Here is a 20212-nt window from a genome sequence, read left to right as displayed (position 1 = left end):
CTCACACTCGGGGTGGTGGCAGGGATCCCGCACAGCAGTGCTGCTGATGGAGCACAGTTTAGCATGGGGGTTGGTGACAGGGATCGAACTCAGGGCCTCATGCCTGCAAGGCAGGTGCTCCAGCCCTGGCCTCCAGGCTAGAACATTTCTTAGCTCCAACATATCCTTAGTTGGGCTTCGTAGCAGGAGCTGGGGGTGGGGTGGGGAGGTGGTCAAGGGTGGCCCCGGAAGAGCAGGAAGTGCAGGAGATTGAACCGGGCTTCACAGTTATTTGGGGCTTTTAGAAGAACATCCCAGGGGACTCAGAATCCTCACGAATGTCCCCTCCCTCCAGATTGTCCTGCCTCCCCATCTGGAGCGTATTCGGGAGAAACTGGCGGAGAACATTCATGAACTCTGGGCGCTGACCCGCATTGAGCAGGGCTGGACTTATGGCCCGGTGAGAGCCCACGGCGTGGGTGCATGGGAGCTACCCTGCTCACAGGGGCCTGTGCTGCGGGAAGGGACTTCAGGGCACCACAGGGTCCCTGGGGGTTGGGTGGCAGAACTAACATGGGGGGTGGCAGTGGGCATAGGCCGGGAGAGTGGGGGGTGCTGACCCCAGGGATCTGACCGGCACCTCTCTAGGTTCGGGACGACAACAAGAGGCTGCACCCGTGCCTGGTGGATTTCCACAGCCTGCCCGAGCCCGAGAGGAACTACAACCTGCAGATGTCGGGGGAGACACTCAAGTGAGGGCCATGGGGGGGTGGGCAGAGGGCTGAGACAGGGACTGAGGAAGGGAAGGACGGCAGCGACAGAGACAAAAGAGAAACGGAAAGGGAGAGAAGGAAATGGGGCAAAAACTAAGTCACCACGTGTGAGAGGCTCAGAGAGAGAGAGAGAGACAGACAGACAGACAGACAGAGAAAAGGGGAGAGGCAGACAGACAGACAGACAGATGGACAGACAAAGGCTGGGGACATCCCCGAGATGAAGCACAGTGAGTCCAAGAGAGCATGACAGGGACAGACACAGCAGAGTCTGAGTCAGAGCTGGAGAACTGGGGACAGAGGGGACAGCAGGGGGCAGCAGAGGCAGGGTGGCAGGGAGGCTGTGTAGGTGGGACCCTGTCCTCACCGGCCCCGGTCCCCACCCCAGGACTCTGCTGGCGCTGGGCTGCCACGTGGGCATGGCGGACGAGAAGGCAGAGGAGAACCTCAAGAAGACGAAGCTCCCAAAGACGTGAGTGTGGGGTCAGATTCCCACCTGGGGAGCATGTTAGGGGCTGGGGGTCCGAGGATGAGGGCGGGGGCATGGGGGAGACAGAGGCAGAGACAAGGGGGTGGTGGGTTAGGGCGAAGTTGTGGGGATCTGTGTGGTGCCAAAAACTAAACCCAGGCTGCAAAGGCTGCCCAGAGGCCACCTCCCCAGTCACCTCCCCCAGTCGTGGGAATTGCAGAGACAGTGGGAGTGACGGGATGGAGCCATAATATAGCGGGGAGGGAATTTGCCTTGGACGCAGCTGACCCGGGTTCGGTCCCGAGGTCCTCCAAGCACCACTAGGAGTAATTCCTGAGTGTAGAGCCAGGAGTAAGCCTTGAGTATCACCAGGTTTGGCCCTAAGAAGAAAGAAGAGAGAGTTGGAGTGGTCAGTCAGTTGGGGTCTGCCCGTAGTTGGGGTCATTAAAGAGCCCGCAGTGGGAAGTGAGAAGTGGTTGAGGATATCAGTAAGGGATCCCAAAGTTATAGAGGGACCAGCAGTCCTGGAGCGAGACGCCACGGTTAGAGATCAGTCTCCAAGGCCAGATGTTTAGAATGAGGGATTCTGGGGCCAGAGACTAGAAACCTCCAGGTCATAGGTGAGAGGTCAGGCGTGAGGCTCCTGGGAGGAAAGACCCATCAAAGGGCTGATCACATGCTTTGCACCTGTGAGGCAGCACGTGGTCCCCTCAGGCACTGCCAGGAGCGACCCCTGAGCACCTGCAGGGGTGGGGGTGGGGGAAGGAGGCTGAGGCTCCCAAGGTCAAGATGAGAGGGTCACAGAGGGCAGAGGTCATAGATCAGCAAAGATAAAGGCCTCTTTGGGGTCCCTACAGGGTCCTGGAGTCAGAAGTCAGGCATCTCAATTTATTCTGGAGTCAGGGAACTTGACGCCAGAAGTCAGAGGTCAGAGGTCAGAGTTCTGCAGCTTGAGGTATGGCTCAGGGTCCAGGCACTCCTGGCCGGAGCCCCGAGCGGACTGAGCGTCTCCTCCTCTGCCCCAGGTACATGATGAACAACGGGTACAAGCCGGCACCACTGGACCTGAGCCATGTGCGCCTGACGCCCGCGCAGACCACGCTGGTGGACCGGCTGGCCGAGAACGGGCACAATGTGTGGGCCCGGGACCGCGTGGGCCAGGGCTGGAGTTACAGCGCCGTGCAGGACATTGTGGCACGCCGGAACCCGCGCCTTGTGCCCTACCGCCTGCTGGACGAGGCCACCAAGCGCAGTAACCGGGACAGCCTGTGCCAGGCCGTGCGCACGCTGCTGGGCTATGGCTACAACATCGAGCCCCCGGACCAGGAGCCCAGTGAGTGCGGCCCCCTGGGTGGGCTCCAGACCTCAGACCGATGCTAGGCCCACTGGCCCTCACCTCTTGGCTCTGGGTTCCCGCTGCTGCTGCCCGGAGGACACAGAGTGTTAGCGTTGCCCTAATGCTGGCTGTTGTCCCCAAACTCTGGTTTCTCTGGGCGGGAGGGAAAATACAGCGGGGAGGGTGCTGGCCTTGCACGCAACTGACCCAGGTTCAATCCCTAGCACCCGCACATAGTTGTGTCTGGGGACGCCCTTCCTGCCCAGCCTCTGACTTCTGCTGCCCCTGTCCAGGCCAGGAGGACAGCCGGTCTCGCTGGGACCGCGTGCGCATCTTTAGAGCCGAGAAATCCTACGCGGTGCAGAGCGGCCGCTGGTATTTCGAGTTCGAGGCTGTCACCACGGGCGGCGAGATGCGTGTGGGCTGGGCACGGCCCGAGCTGCGGCCCGACGTGGAGCTGGGAGCTGATGAACTGGCCTATGTCTTCAATGGGCACCGGGTGGGTACCCCGGCTTCACTCCCCCTGGTCACAGCCACGTACGACAGCCCTGCTCTCTCTGCCGCCTCTGGACACCATCCTCCTTCTTCCTCCTGCCCTTCCTTCCCTCTCTTCTTCCTCCCTTCTTTCTTCCCTCCCTTTTTTCTCTCTGTCTATGCATGCACTCACTTATCACCCATTTCTCTCTGCAACCAAACATCTACCCACAAATCAACCCCTCTACCCATCTATCCAATAATCACCAACTATTAGTCAAAGTTTATTAATTTATTCTTGGGTCAGTCTTTACCTGTTTAATTTGTGATTCAATTTATCTATTAGTATACTAATTTAATGTGTTCACCCACAAATTCATCCGCCCACCCATCCATCCACCCATCCATCCATCCATCCATCCATCCATCCATCCATCCACGTGTCTATTATATGTCTTCCTTCTCTGCATCAATCCTGGCACACTTTCTTTCGTCTTACCTGTTCGTTTGGCTACCCCTGCTTCCCATCCATCATCCCATCGTCCATTCCTCTATTCTGGGATGGACAGGATCTGAGGGCCATTCAGAAGGTCATCTTCCCCTTCCGTCTCTCTCATTGCCTCCTTGCTGCTACTCCGTCCCACTCTGGCGGTCTGTGTTGCCACAGCAGCCCCCCCCGCCCCCGAACTCCCCCCCCCCCCCCCGCCCCTAGCTACGGAAACTACAAACCTGTGCAGGAGGCAGGAGTGAGGGGTGGGGAGAAACAATGAGTCACAGGAGGGAAGGCCTCTGGGCACCTCTCAGAATCAGGGATGCTTTGGGGGAGTGTTGGGGAGGGGGACTGTGGGAATGACCCCTCTTCTGTCACCTGCCCTGCACCGGACCCCCTGCATCCACGTCTTCCGTGTGCCACCCGTTTCCTCTCTCTGGCTGACTCGCCCATGTCTGCATCCCCCATCCCAACTCCACACAGGGCCAGCGCTGGCACCTGGGAAGTGAGCCATTTGGGCGCCCCTGGCAGTCGGGTGATGTGGTGGGCTGCATGATCGACCTCACCGAGAACAATATCATCTTCACCCTCAATGGCGAGATCCTGATGTCCGACTCGGGCTCTGAAATGGCCTTCCGGGACATCGAGATCGGGGATGGTAAGGGCTCGGGGTTCGCCGCCTGGCCCCAGTCCCCTTCATGGGGTTCCTTCCTGGCTCTCCTCCCGCCCAGTCGCCCCCTGCCCGATGGCACCCCTTGCTCCCCTGTTTCCCCTCCCTACCATCTGGGACCTCCTCCCTGCGGCTGCCACCACCCTGTCCCCAACCTGGCCTCACCCTGGTTTCTCTCCCCACTGCTCCCCAGGTTTCCTACCCGTGTGCAGCCTGGGACCCGGCCAGGTGGGGCACCTGAACTTGGGCCAGGACGTCAGCTCCCTGCGCTTCTTTGCCATCTGTGGCCTCCAGGAAGGCTTCGAGCCGTTCGCCATCAACATGCAGCGCCCGGTCACCACGTGGTTCAGCAAAAGCCTCCCTCAGTTTGAGGCAATGCCCCCAGATCACCCCCACTATGAGGTGAGGACTGAGCCCGCCCAGGGCCCCCTTCCTTCCCACTGTCTCTTCCCTTCCTTCTCTTGCAAACTGTGTGCGGCTGGACCCCAGGGCTGCCTTGCGGGGTCAGATCTAGACAGCCAACAACCCTTGTGGGTTTCTGGTTGACCAATGGGTGAAAGGTGGGTGGGAAGAGTTGCTGGATGAAGTGATCCCAAGGGCAATTTCCGGTCCCTCTAACTTTTTCAGTTTAAACAAGGTTTAGAGAATAGAATCCCTCTCACACCTCTTTTTTCCTAATCATTCTGTACGTGGGTTTAAAAAACAATTATGTGCTCTCAGCAGCTCTTCATCAGTCTGAGTAACCTACAGTTGAGACATGAGTCTTTGCCAAAGTTGGGCTCAGGGTTCCTATCCTGATCATAAAGTTCGTGGAGTCCTGTACTCTGAGACCATCTGTACCCCAACTATGGGTGTGTGACCACAGATTAACTTCCAGCACATCCCTTTGGGTGCTATCTCCCTTATCTCTAGCCTTTCCTATATCAATCTTATTTCTTTTCTCTCTCTTTCTCCAGAAAGATAACTTATTTTCCCTAGAATTACGGTATCTCCAGAAAACAACTCATTTCCCCTCAAATTATGGTATCTCCAGAAAACAACTCACTTCCCCTCAAATTATGATATCTCCAGAAAACAACTCATTTTCTCTCGAATTATGATATCCCCAGAAAATAACCAATTTTCCCTAAAATTACAATCTCCCTCTTGATAAAATTATTTTCTTTCACACACACAAAAATTAAATTGGGGCCAGGAAGATAGCACAGTGAGTAAAGCACTTGCCTTGTGGGAAAAATAATCCAGTTCACTCTCCAACAATGCACAGGGTGCATGTATGTATATGTGCATGTAGATATTTAGATATGTGTATATGTATGTATTTGTGATGGACGACTGGGTGACCATGTGGATTGATGGCTGGATCAGTGGGTGGACAGTGCATGAGTAGATATATGTGTGTGTGGTGTGATGGATGGGTGGTGGTGCTTGGATGATGCATGGATCAGTACATGGATGGATGATGGATGGATGGTTGAGTGGTGCATGGGTAAGTAAGTGGATTATGGAGATAGATTGGGTAAACCACCGGACAGGTGGACGGATGGTGCATGGGAAGGTGTATGTATGTGATAGATGGGTGAGAAAGGGCGTGAATGAATAATGGGTCAGTGGGCAGATAGATGTATGGGTCGATGGATGGTCGGATGCATGGATAAATGGGTGGATTATGGAGCTTTGAGTGGATAGGAGCTTGGCAGAGCTAAAAGCACCCTCAGTCAAACTGTGTCCATGTGGCTTTTTTCTGTTCAGAGGAGTTTGGGTGCATCTTCCTACGGGTGCTCTCAGGCCATAAGGTGGTTTGGTTGTGACCAGGCCTAGTCCATCCGCCTGGCTCAGTGCTCCCTGCCCCCCTCTCCCCCAACAGGTGTCTCGGGTGGACGGCACCGTGGATACGCCCCCCTGTCTGCGCCTGACCCACCGCACCTGGGGCTCCCAGAACAGCCTGGTGGAGATGATCTTCCTCCGACTCAGCCTCCCTGTCCAGTTTCACCAGCACTTCCGCTGCACTGCAGGGGCCACCCCCTTGGCTCCCCCTGGCCTGCAGCCCCCCGCTGAGGATGAGGCCAGGGCAGCAGAACCCGACTCGGACTATGAAAACCTGCGCCGCTCCGCTGGACGCTGGGGAGAGGCTGAGGGGGGCAAAGAGGGGAGTGCCAAGGAGGGGGGCCCTGGGGGCGCTGCCCAGCCAGGCACAGAGGCCCAGCCCTCGAGGGCGGAGAATGAGAAGGACACCGCCACGGAGAAGAGCAAGAAGAGAGGGTGAGTCAGGGCGAGCACTTCCTGGGACCCCCAGTTACACAGCCCCAACAGCTTGGGAAAGCCCCCCTCCCACCCAAAGCTGCCACTTGGAGTTAGGTGGGTTCAGAATATGGACGAATCTGGGCAGGCTTCATGTGAACTCACTATTTTCCTGGGATGCTCTAAATTCCCTGAAAATGTAAAATTTGGAGTGTCCCACAATAACCGTGGGGGACTCCAATATTTTGGGGGTACCTGCTCGACCCCAGAGTATTTCAACCCATGGACTTGATTAGCCACAGGCACTAGTGGGGACCTCAGTACAATGGCAGGGGGACTGGTCCCCTAGTGAGCACAGTTGGAATTCTGTTTCCTCTTTTTGCTTTTTGGGCCACACCTGGCAATGTACAGGGGTTACTCCTGGCTCTGCACTCAGGAATTACTCCTGGCAGTGCTCGGGGATATGGGATGCTGGGAATCGAACCTGGGTTGTCTGCATGCAAGGCAAACGCCCTACCCACTGTACTGTCCCTCCATCCCCCCGACGGTTGGAATTCTAAATCAGGGTATCTCTTCATCTCAAACATATCCCCCCTAAAAAAGACCTGTCTTGAAGGGAAACCCTCAAAGGGTTTTACATTTGAATTGAAACCAAACCTACGTTTCCCTCCAGTGGAAGTGGTTTTCCAGAGTATGTGTCTGAGTCCCCCAGGTTGTTTGGAAATGATGAAATAGTTTTGTTCATCACAACTTGGTGGGGGGTGTAACTGCTTCTCCTGGGGTGTTCAGGAGATCCTACATGCCTTTAGTGTACAAGACAAGGCGACACAAGGATCCTTTCCAAAATGGCTGTGAAATGCAGAGGAGAAAGGCTGACTCAGGGGCCCACTGTACACCCCAAAGACTGACTCAGGCCACTGTCCACCCTCAAAGAGCCACCCTGGGGTGACCTGGCCTCAGCGCAGCACCTGCACATGGACCAGCCAGTGCCGTGAGGGTCCTGTTCTGCTAGGCTGGATGACAGGGGCAGGGATGTGGGGGTGGGCCGAGCCACAGGGCTGTTCTCACGTGGCCCCCCCTTCCTCACCACCAGGTTCCTGTTCAAGGCTAAGAAAGTCGCCATGATGACCCAGCCACCGACCACCCCTTCTCTGCCGCGACTCCCGCGGGAAGTGGTCCCTGCTGACGACCGTGATGACCCCGAGATCATCCTCAACACCACCACGGTGTGAACCGGGGAACTCCAGCTTCAGGGCCCCTCTGATGCTCAGGGCTGCTCACACCTAGGGACACCCACCACTGTCTCCTGAAGCCCCCCAGTACAGCACAAACTTGGATCCCCTAAATCCATGGAGTAGGCGAGGACAAAAACAATTTTTTTCTTTGCCTTTTGGGTCACACCTAGCGATGCTCAGGGGTTACTCCTGGCTCTACACTCAGGAATCACTCCTGGCAGTGCTCAGGGGACTACATGGGAATTGAACCCGGGTCAGCTGCATGCAAGGCAAATGCCTTAACCACAGGGGCCGAATCTCGTAGGGACTGGAAGATTTGGTGAGGTTAAAGGTCATGTCAAGGCATTCCCAAAATCTCCAAATCTAGGGAATGGATCAGTAGACTAGGGACCCCGATATTTGGGTTCATCCATGTAAAGACAAAGAAGAGTCCCCACTTAATAGTAATTCTAGTATATTCCTGGGAACCAACATTCAGAGTCATCCCAGGGTAGTTCTGGGACTCCCTGAATTTGGAGACAAGTAGCTTAATGGTTAGGGTTTCAGGCCGCCAGTGGCTGTGGGCCGGGCCCCTCTACCACTCGCACCTGCCTTTCTGTGGAAGCTCTATGGTCTCCCACAGAGATCAGAATGGGTCTGACGAGATAGCACAGGGAAGGGAAGACAGTGGACTCACAGATGGCTGGCCCCTGTTCTGTCCCTAGCACTACCTATGGTCCTTCCCCTCCTCCCCCATTAAGCACCTTCAGAAATGATCCCTGAGATCAGAACCAGGAGCAAGCCCTGAGCACTGCTGGATGGGGTCCTCTCCAAAAAAAAAAAAAGAAATTATATCCAGGGACTGGGGACCTAGCCTCAGGGCACAAGGCTCTGGATTCAGTCTCTGGGGTCTCCCACCCCCATCTTAAGTGGTACTTACTATGAGAACCAAACTACTCCACCTCTCAGCTAATTTGTGAGCTCTTGTTAGCTCTTATTAAGCTAAAACCTTGTAACCCTGGGAAGGACACAGCTTGAGGGTATCCCAAAAATAATCCCTGAAGATGACCCAATTAGGGGTATCCCAAAAATAGTCCCCAAAGATGAGTCAATTTAGAGTTTGATCAGTATTCACAGAAGGAAAGGGTCTGAAGAGTGATGGTACAATCTCCGGCACCCCAGAGGGCCCCTCGAGCACTGCCAGGAGTAATTCCTGAGTGTAGAGCCAGGAGTAAGCCCTGAACAACTGGCCAGTTGTGGCCCTCAAACAAAAAGAACAAAAAGGGATTGAATCTTCGGGGTGGGGGAGCGGTGGGGGGAAGGGGGAGGGGGTGGGGCATCCGGCCTGGCAGTTTCTTGACTTAGAGGACACTGAGATGCAGAGGACCCAGTTTTGACACCTGAGACCCCCGACTTCCCGCCTGACCCCTGGCCCTGCTCTGTTCCCGCCAGTACTACTACTCTGTGCGGATCTTCGCCGGCCAGGAGCCCAGCTGTGTGTGGGTGGGCTGGGTCACCCCCGACTACCACCAGCACGACATGAACTTCGACCTCACCAAGGTTCGGGCGGTGACGGTGACCATGGGGGATGAGCAAGGCAACATCCACAGCAGGTGCGGCAGGCTGGGGGGGTGCCAGGAGCGGGAGGCGCTGGGGACCTGGCAGAGCTGCCTCCCTTCCTGTTTGTGGTCCTGTTCCCTCCGCTGTGTCCTCTTTCTGCTCCGCTTCTCTGTCCTACCTGGGCCTCCTCTGCCATCACCACCTTCCTCTGCCTGCTCCGTGCTGTCCTCCAGCACCCCACCAGCACCCCGGGGTTCTCGCTCCCAGGGGCTCAGGGCCATGGCCCAGGGCTTCCAGCGCTCTGCGTGCAGGTGGTGGGGTTTAGGGGAAGGGGTTCTGGGAGCTCGGGGAGGGTGTGGTTCAGAGCTCCCAGACCAAGAACCCCATCCCACCTCCTTCCCTGCAGCCTCAAGTGTAGCAACTGCTACATGGTGTGGGGCGGGGACTTCGTGAGCCCTGGGCAGCAGGGCCGGATCAGCCACACGGACCTGGTCATTGGTTGCCTGGTGGACTTGGCCACTGGCCTGATGAACTTCACTGCCAACGGCAAAGAAAGCAACACCTTCTTCCAGGCAAGTTCATGCTCAGGGCCTGCCTTCACCATCGTGTGCTCACACCCTGGCACTCTGAGACAGTGCTCCCAGGCAGCCCCGAGACAGTAATCCAGGTAGCCTCCAGACAGTGCTCACAGGCATCCCTGAGACAGTGCTCCCAGGCAGCCCCGAGACAGTGCTCGCAGGCAGCTCTGAGACAGTGCTCACAGGCATCCCTGAGACAATGCTCCAGGCAGCCCTGAGACAGTGATCCAAGCAGCCTTCAGACAGTGCTCCCAAGCAGCTCTGAGACAGTGCTCCCAGGCAGCCCCAAGATAGTGCTCCAGGAAGCCCTCAGACAGTGCTCCAGGCAGCCTGGGAGCCAGACCTTATAGCCTCAGGGAACAACACCAGCTCATGGTCTGTCCAGGTCAGGTGGAGGGGGATCCCTGGGAGACCAGCCTAGTGTTGGCCAGCGGTGAGGGCATGTCCTTGCATGCTCTAGGGCCTGAGTTTGAGCTCAGTCCCCATGTACCCTCACACTGCCAGCTGCCGAGCACAGGTCCCAAGCATCGCTGGGTCCAACCATTGAATCTCCAGCCCAGTTGGTCAGATACTGCTGGGATTGGCCTTCAAAAGAACATGGAGGGCTGAAGCAATAGCACAGCGAGTCGGGCATTTGCCTCGCATGTGGCTGACTCGGGTTCGATTCCCAGCATCCCCTGAGCACCGCCAGGGGTAATTCCTGAGTGCAGAACCAGGAGTAACCCCTGTGCATTGCTGGGTGTGACCCAAAAAAGCAAAAAAGCAAAAAAAGAAGAACATGGAATCTGACCTTGGTGAGAGGGCTGAGTCAGGTCAGAGGTGGTACAGCCAGGGCAAGGAGAGAGTTTAAAGGGCAGAGTGCAGGGCTCAGGCCCATTCCCAGCACCTCTGAGCCTGGGTGTGGTCCTGGAGGCCCTTATTACTGTTTTGGAGCCCCCAGAACAAATTAACAAAATGCCAGGGGTGTGGCATGGCCACCACAGAGCCTCCTGCTCCCTGTAGGATCAGGTTGGGACACAGCCTGGACTCGTGATCTGCTGTCCACGCTGCCTCCAGCTCACCCTCTCCTCCTGCTAGGTGGAACCCAACACAAAGCTGTTTCCTGCCATCTTTGTCTTGCCCACGAACCAGAACGTCGTCCAGTTTGAACTGGGCAAGCAGAAGGTGAGCATGTACTGTTGGGGCACTTAGTGCAGGAGGTGATGGGTACAGGAAGACAGGATGGCTCAGCAGCCAACATGGGGGTGGAGAGGGGGAGGCAGTCCTGGAGGTCTCCCTGGAAGAAGTGTGGTAAGATGGGGAATCCTGACCTATGTACCCCTCTCCGCCTCCCCAGAACATCATGCCTCTATCTGCTGCCATGTTCATGAGTGAGCGCAAGAACCCGGCGCCACAGTGCCCGCCGCGGCTGGAGGTGCAGATGCTGATGCCCGTGTCCTGGAGCCGAATGCCCAACCGCTTCCTGCACGTGGAGACGCGGCGCTCAGGCGACCGGCTGGGCTGGGCGGTGCAGTGCCAGGAGCCGCTGACCATGATGGCGCTGCACATCCCAGAGGAGAACCGGTCAGAGCCAGCCCAGGCCCCCGAGGGGGTGGTGGGGGCTCCAGAAATCACCCCAGGAACCCAGCCCCAGCCCAGGGCTCCAGCCCCATCTCAGGGATCCAGGACCCCTGGGGGAGCCCAGCCAGCCACTCAGGGGTATGATGTACTTGTCAAGTGGCCTGGGGGGTTCCCTGGGTCACGGGTACGGCTTGGGCAAGCCCAGAGAGGCTTTCATGGAGCTCATGGAGGCGTCGGTCTCCTGCCAGGAGGCCCAGAGAGAACGGGGTGGGGGTGTGTGAGGGGGGGGTGTGACCACATGGAAAGCAAGGAATCTCCCAGGACTCCAAGCCTAGGGGATCACTGGGGGGCACTTAGCACCCCTTATCCCCAGGAGGCCTCAGCATACTGCATCTCTCCTTTGTTCAGTTGACAAGTGACTCTAAGTGCCGTTGTGACTTGGCCCTTTTTGGACACACCCCACCCCCATGCTCACCTCTCACTCTCAGGGGCTCAGGGTCTTGCACCAAGGACCCCAGACACACCCACTTCTGCACATAGCCAACCATGTGCTAAGTGCGAGGAAAATTCAGGAGCAGGAGATAATGCAGTGGTAAGGCTCTCACCTTGCATGTGACCGACCCAGGTTCTTTCCTTGGCACCGCATATGGTGCCTGAGCCCCTCTGGCAATGATCCCTGAGCGCAGAGCCAGAAATAAGCCCTGAGTGTCACCAGGGGTAGCCTCCACTGTATACAGGCAGACACAGACTTCAGGTAGACTTCACACGCTAGCAACACTCAAACATAACCAGGTGCTCAGACCTGCCAGAGGGGGCTCAGGCCTCATCAGGGGGTCTCAGAGACTTCTCAGGGTCTCCAGATCTTCTCTGTGGACCCTCAGCTTTCTAGGGTGACTCCAGACTGCCCCTGTAATAGATAGATCTCAGGCCCCTCCTCCCCCCACTCCACTCCCCAGCACCCTGCCCCTGACAGCTCTCCCCTTGCTCACCCCCACCACCCCAGGCCCTTCAAGAACTTCCAGGCTCCGGGGCTGAAGCAGGTAGGGCGTTTGCCTTGCACTCAACGACCTGGGTTCGATTCCCAGATCCCATATGGTCCCCTGAGCACCACCAGGAGTAATTCCTGAGTGCAGAGCCAGTAGTAATCCCTGTGCATCACCGGGTGCAAGGAGCAAAAATAAATAAGTAAATAAAAAAGAACTTCCAGGCTTCAGACTGGGAAAAGCCGCTGGACCCAGCACGAACCCAGAGTTCCCAGCCGGAGAGGCTGTGCTCACGTGAGCGCCTCTTTGCCTTTTGGTGCAGGTGCATGGACATCCTGGAGCTGTCGGAGCGTCTAGACCTGCAGCGCTTCCACTCGCACACGCTCAGCCTGTACCGCGCTGTGTGCGCCCTGGGAAACAACCGCGTGGCGCACGCGCTGTGCAGCCACGTGGACCAGGCGCAGCTGCTGCACACGCTGGAGGACGCGCACCTGCCGGGTCCGCTGCGTGCCGGCTACTACGACCTGCTCATCAGCATCCACCTGGAGAGCTGCTGCCGCAGCCGCCGCTCCATGCTGTCCGAGTACATCGTGCCCCTGACGCCCGAGACCCGCGCGCTCACCCTCTTCCCACCGGGAAAAGGCGGGGACGACGAAGACGGGCCCCGCCGCCACGGCCTGCCGGGCGTGGGCACCACCACCTCACTGCGGCCGCCGCACCATTTCTCGCCGCCCTGCTTCGTGGCCGCGCTGCCCCCAGCCGGAGTGGCCGAAGCGCCCGTGCGCCTCAGCCCCAGCATCCCCCTGGAAGCCCTGCGCGACAAGGCGCTGCGCATGCTCGGTGAGGCCGTGCGGGACGGCGGGCAGCACGCGCGCGACCCTGTCGGGGGCTCCGTGGAGTTCCAGTTTGTGCCTGTGCTCAAGCTCGTGTCCACCCTGTTGGTAAGGGCCTGTGCCCCTGCTCATTTATATATATATATATATATATATATATATATATATTTTTTTTTTTTTTTTCTTTTTACTTCTTGGGTCACACCCAGCTCTGCATTCAGGAATTACTCCTGGCGGTGCTCAGGGTACCATATGGGATGCGGGGGATCGAACCCCGGACAGCCGCGTGCAGAGCAAATGCCCTCCCCGCTATACTATTGTTCCGTCCCCCGCCCTCCCCTTCTGCTCGTTTCTTGTTTAGCCTGACAGCTTGCCCATCCCTCTATCTACAGGCGACCTTCTCTCCTGTTTGTCTTTCCATCCGTATTGGCTCCCTAAGTGTTTTTGGTTTGTTTGTTTTTGTTTTGTTTTGGGACCACACCGGTGTTACTCCTATTTCTGCACTCAGGAGTTACCCTGGCAGCCCTGGCAGTGTTCGGGGGACCATATAGGATGCTGGGGATAGAACCCAGGTCGGCAGTGTGCAAGCAAAAGCCCTCCCCACTGTACCATTGCTCTGCCCCCCTGGGCTGCCTAGTTCTCTCATCTCCTAACCTTTCATTCACATTTCCTTCCTTCTGCTCATGTTTGTTATGTCTTTTTCCTTCTTTCCACTCATCATCCCAACCATTATCCATCCACTCACCCACAGATTCATTCCTCCTCTACCCACCATTTCTGAATGAATCCACCCATTCATTCAGACACCCCAACCTCTCATTGATAGACCCATATGTCCATTCATCCATCTATGAGTCCATCTCTCTGAATCTAATCTTCCCACCATCCCGTCTTCCACTCTTTCACACATGAGTCTCTCCAGCATTCCTTCTATTTATCTACTCATTTGTCATTGTGGGTTAACTTAGACATTTATTTATTTATTTTTGGGTTTTGGACCACACCTAGCAGTGCTCAGGGGTTACTTTTTTTTTTTTAAATAATGTAGGAGTACTGCTATTTGTTCAGCCATTGATTAAGCTGATTGAATTGGGCATGAACTCCACATCATTTTTTAAAATTGTATCACTGTGAGATAGAGTTACAAAGCTTTCATGTTTGAGATTCAGCCATGCAATGATAAAACACCCATGCCTCCACCAGTGCACATTTTCACCACCCACTTCCCAGTCCTCACCCTGCCTCTATGACAGACAATTTCCCAATACTCGCTATGTAATTTTGGGCATTATGCTTTGCTCGAAATTTCCCACCACCATTCAAGCCTACCTGCCAGGGGCAGATGCTAGATAATTTATTTTCCACTGCTCATTTTGAATATCATGAGAGCTCACATAGCAGCAACTATAAATGTAAATTTCTAGATTGTAAGTGGTTGGTTTCCAGATACACCTCTGTTTGGCACTAATCCATTTTGGGATTCAATTTGGAGTCTCTGGGCCAAGGCTGTTGCAGAGGTTACTTCTGGCTCTGTACTTAGGATTGACTTCTGGCAATCCTTGGGGGACCATATAGGGTGCCAGGGGTCAAACCCTGGTCAGTTGCATGCAAGGCAATAGCCCTACCAACTGCACTATTGCTCTGTCCCCAACATTTATTAACCTAGCTCCCCTCTCAGATACCCAGTCCTCTGTGGCCTGCTCCTTCCTACATCCATCCACTCATTCACTGGTCCACCTTCCCTCTTCTGTCTGCTAACCCATCCCTTCATCTCTCCATCCATTTATATGTATACCCTCTCACCTACCCACAGATCCATACAACTGTCTCTACCATCAGTCCATTCTCCATTCTTTCCATCTTTTATATCATGTGCCCTTTTATTCATACACCCACCTCTTGACATGCATGCATCCGTCCAACTTTTCATGCACAAACCCCTCTCCCATCCTTCCCACGCATTCCTGTTTGTTCAATTCCCTGTTCATCTATTAACTCGTTTGTGTACCCATTAAACTACCCACTCACCCACCCACTGTTCATACACCATTTATTTTCTGCCATCCACCCACTCATGCATCCGTCCATCCATCTTCCCTTCAGACCTCTTCCATTGCAACCATGAATCCATCCTCCCAGTCTGCCCCCATTCATTTCTCTGTTCCCCGCTATTCTTCCCTGTTCTCTCCCTGCTGGCCTCCATCCTCACTCCATTGTCTGAGCATGGGCAGAGACCAGCAGCTAGCTCTGAGGGCCTCCCTGAGATGTAGGGTGTGTTCTGCGCCATGCACATATGGTCAGACTTGGGAGCAAAGATTTTTTTTTGTTGTGAAGAGAGAAGCGGTCATGTTTGACTCTGGGGTCTGGGTTCATGTGGGTGGGAGTCGTGGGAGTCTTGGAGGGGGGTCTTGAAGATGGATGGTGGGGCAGAGGGGTGGTCATTCCTTCAGGAGGGGACTTCAGCATGGACTTTGGCAGGTCTGGGAGGTGACACCAGGACTGGCTGGTGGGTCTGAGCCTCTTCAGGCCACAGTAAGAGACTGGCTTTACCCTGTAGGTGATGGGCATCTTTGGCGATGAAGATGTGAAGCAGATACTGAAGATGATCGAGCCTGAAGTGTTCACTGAGGAGGAGGAAGAGGAGGAAGAGGAAGATGAGGAGGAGAAGGAAGAGGATGAGGAAGAAGAGGCACAGGAGAAGGAAGAGGAGGAAAAGGAGGAGGAAGTGGAGGAGGAGACGGCAGAAGAGGAGAAAAAAGAGGGCTTGGAGGAGGGGCTCCTGCAGATGAAGTTGCCGGAGTCTGTCAAGCTACAGGTGGGCTGGTTCTTCCTTCTCGCCAGCCTTCATGCATCTAGGCTGGGCATGCGGACTCAGTCTCCAGGCAGAGGAACACGGGGGAAGGGCATGCTTTCTAGGACTTCTACTCTCTTTGTTTTGGGGCCACACCTGGTGATGCTCGGGGGCTACTCCTGGCTCCGATCTCTGGAATTATTCCTGGTGGTGCTCAGGGGACCATAAAGGATGCTGGGGATTGAACCCGGGACAGCTGTGTGCAAGGCAAGCACCCTTCATGCTGTGCTATCTCTCTGGGCCCTCTAGGATTTCTTTCCCTGGGTTCCAGGTGGAAAGTAAATTTGAAGGATGAGACCTGGAAAAAGTCTGGCTCTAGGGTCTGGGCAGGAGAGAATGGTGGTGGGCATAAGGATGAGCCAGGGAGAGGGGAGAGAATGCAAGAAACACTTTGAGGCGATCCTGAGGATCTTTCCACTCTCCCTCCTCCTTCCTGGCTGTCCTCCCACAGATGTGTCACCTGCTGGAGTACTTCTGTGACCAAGAACTGCAGCACCGCGTGGAGTCCCTGGCGGCCTTCGCTGAGCGCTATGTGGACAAACTCCAGGGCAACCAGCGGGGCCGCTACGGTCTCCTCATGAAAGCCTTCACCATGTCCGCTGCTGAGACCGCCCGCCGCACCCGCGAGTTCCGCTCCCCGCCCCAGGAGCAGGTGCTCTGAGCCCCCGACCCAGCCTGCTCTCCCTGTTTGGGCCCCAAGCTCAGCCACGCCCCCACTCCGACCACCAGCCTCTGAGCCCATGCCAGATGCCAAGGAGAGACTCCCTTCCCCTCCCACTCACTGCCCACCCCTGCCCGCCTCATAGACCGGCGTGCACCCCTTTTGGATATTGTCCACTAACCCACACTTAGTTGGGGACCCCTCAGCTGGGTCTTTGAGCCTTGCCTCGCTTTCTCTGCTTGGTCGCCAACCTTCGTCCTTTGATCACGTCCCCTAGATCAACATGCTGTTGCACTTCAAGGATGGAGCAAACGAGGAGGATTGCCCGCTCCCGGAAGAGGTGCGAGAGGAGCTGGTGAAGTTCCACCAGGACCTGCTGGCTCACTGTGGTAAGCAGAGCACCCACTCACCCTCTGCTCCGGCTCTTTCCTGAGGCATCTCCTCGTGTTTCCTGGAACTGACCTGAGCTTCCGGTGCTATGCAGCGATGGAGGGAATGAATGAAGGAATGAATGATTTTGGGTAACTTGGTGTCTTAGTGAATAGAAAAATGATGGGAACAAGGCCCAGAGCGATAGTACAGTGGGAGGGCGCTTGCCTTGCATGCGACCGACCCAGGTTCAATCCCTGCTATCCCATATGGCTCCCTGAGCACTGCCAGAAGTACTTCCTGAGCACAGAGCCAGGAGTAAGCCCTGAGTACCAACAGGGTGTGGCTTCCCCAACCCCCAAAAGCAAATGAGAGGAACAATTCATTTTTTTCTGTTATTGTTTTCTTTGTTTTTGTTGGGGGAGCCACACCCAGTGATCCTCAGGGTTTACTCCTGACTCTGTGCTCAGGTATCACTCCTTATGGGCTCAGGAAGCCATATTGGTTCTGGGAATAGAACCCAGGTTGACCACTTGCAAGACAAATGCCCCCCTCACTGTATTATCGCTACAGTCCTGGGAAGGATTAGTTCTATATGGTTTTAGATGGATGGATGAATGTGTGAATTTATGAGTAGAAGAATAATTAATGAAATGAAGAGATGCATGAATGAAGAGTAGAATGGATGGGTAGATACACTGATGACTTAGAGTTGTGGGAAGAGGTGGCTGGCAGACTGGGGGTGTCTGTGGATGACTCCCCCTGTTTTTCAGAGAATTCATTATTCAGAGAATAATGATCCTACTGAGATTCCCTTATGTGTAAGATCTTGGTTTTCTCTGGTAGGAGTTCAAGGTTTTCCCATGGCCTTTTAACAGAGAAGCTCTTTGAAGTTAGGTTGGCATTTGTTGAATTTGTTCTTTTCTTTCTTTTTTTTTGGGGGGGGTCAAACCTGTTAGTGCTCAGGGGTTACTCCTGGCTCTGCACTCAGAAATCACTTCTGGAGATGCTTGGGGTACCATATGGGATGCTGGGATTGAACCCAGGGCAGTCACGTGTGAGGCAAGTGCCTTACCTGCTATACTACTGCTCCAGCCCCTCTTGAGTTTCTTGACGTTAGGTTAACTTTTTAAAAAGTTAACCTAATTTTTAAAATCAAATTTGAAGAAAGTTGATCATAGACTCTCCAGTTTTTTCCTGCTTTCCTTTCTCTCCAAGTATCCCCATATGCATAGACTGGGACATTTGATGGTGTCAGTGTGTGCCTCAGAGGATGGCCTCCCAGTCTAGTGGTTTTCCTTCCTTCTTTTATTTTTCTTCTTTTTCCACTGGGATAATATCTACTGGCCAATATTCAAGTACACTGATTCCCGTACCATCTCCAAGATGCTCTTTTTCCCCTCTAGTGAGTTTTACATCTCAGTTATTGGGCACAGAGGGACAGTGTAGGAGTTAAGGTGCTTCCCTTGCATGTGGCAGAACCCAGTTTGATCCCTGGCACCACACATGATTTCCTGAGCACAGAACCAGGAGTAGCCCCTGAGGACTACTGGACATGGCCCCCAAACCAAAAATATAAATGATTTCAATCCTTGTACTTTTCAGTGCCAGAATTCCTATCTGGTTATTTTTATTTTATTTTATTTTTTTGATTTTTGGGTCATACCTGGCGATGCACAGGGGTTATTCCTGGCTCTGCACTCAGGAATTACTCTTGGCGGTGCTCGGAGGACCATATGGGATGCTGGGAATCGAACCCAGGTCGGCCACGTGCAAGGCAAATATCTTACCTGCTGTGCTATTGCTCCAGCCCACCTATCTGGTTATTTTTATATGGTCTCCTTTCTTCTCTGTCCTGTGAGTCATCCGACTTCTCACACTTCTTAAAAACTTTTTATTTCACACCATTACATTTCTTTCCTCTCCCTTCTCTTCCCTTTAAGGCTGTGGTGAGGGCCAGGGGGTCCACATGCTCGTTTGTGGTGCCTGCAGGGAGTCACACAGGAGTGGTTGTGGTCTTAGTGCTCACACATTCTTCCACGTGCTCATCAGGGGTCACATATTTAGTGGTGGCACATGCACCCAGCCTTGCTGGGGGATGCTCTCATTTCGACCTGCTGCTCACAGTATTCTGGCCACATAGCTCACCAAGGAGCACTGTGAGCCTCACACAGTGCTCACCAGGGGGCACACTACTGGTGCTTGGTGAAAGTGGCACACTTTAGTTGTGGTGCTCGCACCCACCTGACTGTGCTGTGTTCTAGGTAGTCTACAGTCTCTTGCAGCATCAGGGGTCCCAGGAAGCAGAATTTCGGGCCCTGGGTCAAGGTACATGGGCGGCATCAGGGATCAAACTCATGGCCTCATTCTTGGAAATCAGATAGTTTGAGATACCCAGGCATCTTCCCAGGCCCTCACGTGTTTCTTTAAGAATCCAGAATGGTTCCTATCATTTTTTTCTTTTGTGTGTGTGTGTTTTGGGTCACACCTGGCAGTGTTCAGGTACTGCTCCCAGTTGGGTGCTCAGAATCCACGTCTGGGCAATGCCTAAGGAGCTGTGTAGTACCAGGGATTAAACCAGGGCCTTCTTCATGCAGAGCATGTGCTCGGCCCCTGGAGCTCTCTCCGGCCTGACTTCCTTGAGTGCTTGGAACATGTCGATGGATTTTCTGTTTGCAGACTACACCCAGCAATGCTCACAGCTTACTCCTGGCCCTAAGCTCAGGAGTAGCTCTTGGCGGGATCAGGGAACCACATGGGGTGGTGAGGATCAAACCCGGGTCAGGCAAGTGCATGTCAAGAGCCTTACCCATGTTCGTGTCTCTCCAGCCCATGTTTATTGATTTAAATACAAATACTGGAGCTGGAGCGATAGGACAGCAGGGAGGCTATTTGCCTTGCACGTGGCCAACCCAATTTTGGTCCCCAGTACCCCATATGGTCCCGCTAGCCCTCCAGGAGTGATTTCCTGAGCATAGAGCCAGGGGCAAACCCTGGTGAGGCCCCCTAGTCCCCAAACAAATAATAAATAAAAGACAAATACTTCACCGAACGAATAACTGGACAAATGTATGAACATCAAAAGAAATGAGAAATCTCCTGAAAGCACGGCTGAATGAGAATTGAATGCCGGCATAGGTGGAGGAGGGTGAGTGGGGAGCAGACAAGTAT

The 20212-nt window shown here is 54.7% G+C and overlaps 1 protein-coding gene across 6 annotated transcripts in view; it reads left to right on the top strand.

Annotated features, from left to right (window-relative positions):
• Nucleotides 1-20212, top strand: part of RYR1 (ryanodine receptor 1) — a 116395-nt gene that overhangs the window by 26610 nt on the left and 69573 nt on the right. For all 6 annotated transcript variants that reach the window (XM_056137233.1, XM_056137232.1, XM_056137230.1 and 3 more), the window contains 17 exons: nucleotides 335-439; nucleotides 628-731; nucleotides 1141-1224; nucleotides 2247-2554; nucleotides 2851-3056; nucleotides 4005-4179; nucleotides 4385-4593; nucleotides 6059-6453; nucleotides 7526-7658; nucleotides 9099-9259; nucleotides 9613-9778; nucleotides 10862-10948; nucleotides 11121-11347; nucleotides 12650-13268; nucleotides 15718-15975; nucleotides 16463-16663; nucleotides 16950-17061. In XM_056137233.1, the coding sequence (XP_055993208.1) occupies nucleotides 335-439; nucleotides 628-731; nucleotides 1141-1224; nucleotides 2247-2554; nucleotides 2851-3056; nucleotides 4005-4179; nucleotides 4385-4593; nucleotides 6059-6453; nucleotides 7526-7658; nucleotides 9099-9259; nucleotides 9613-9778; nucleotides 10862-10948; nucleotides 11121-11347; nucleotides 12650-13268; nucleotides 15718-15975; nucleotides 16463-16663; nucleotides 16950-17061 (3550 nt within the window). The remainder of the gene's footprint in view (nucleotides 1-334; nucleotides 440-627; nucleotides 732-1140; nucleotides 1225-2246; nucleotides 2555-2850; nucleotides 3057-4004; nucleotides 4180-4384; nucleotides 4594-6058; nucleotides 6454-7525; nucleotides 7659-9098; nucleotides 9260-9612; nucleotides 9779-10861; nucleotides 10949-11120; nucleotides 11348-12649; nucleotides 13269-15717; nucleotides 15976-16462; nucleotides 16664-16949; nucleotides 17062-20212) is intronic.

Source organism: Sorex fumeus, unplaced genomic scaffold, assembly GCF_029834395.1.
Source record: "Sorex fumeus unplaced genomic scaffold, SorFum_2.1 ptg000122l, whole genome shotgun sequence".
Classification (NCBI taxonomy): Eukaryota; Metazoa; Chordata; class Mammalia; order Eulipotyphla; family Soricidae; genus Sorex; species Sorex fumeus.
This window is presented reverse-complemented; position numbering and strand designations above follow the sequence as displayed.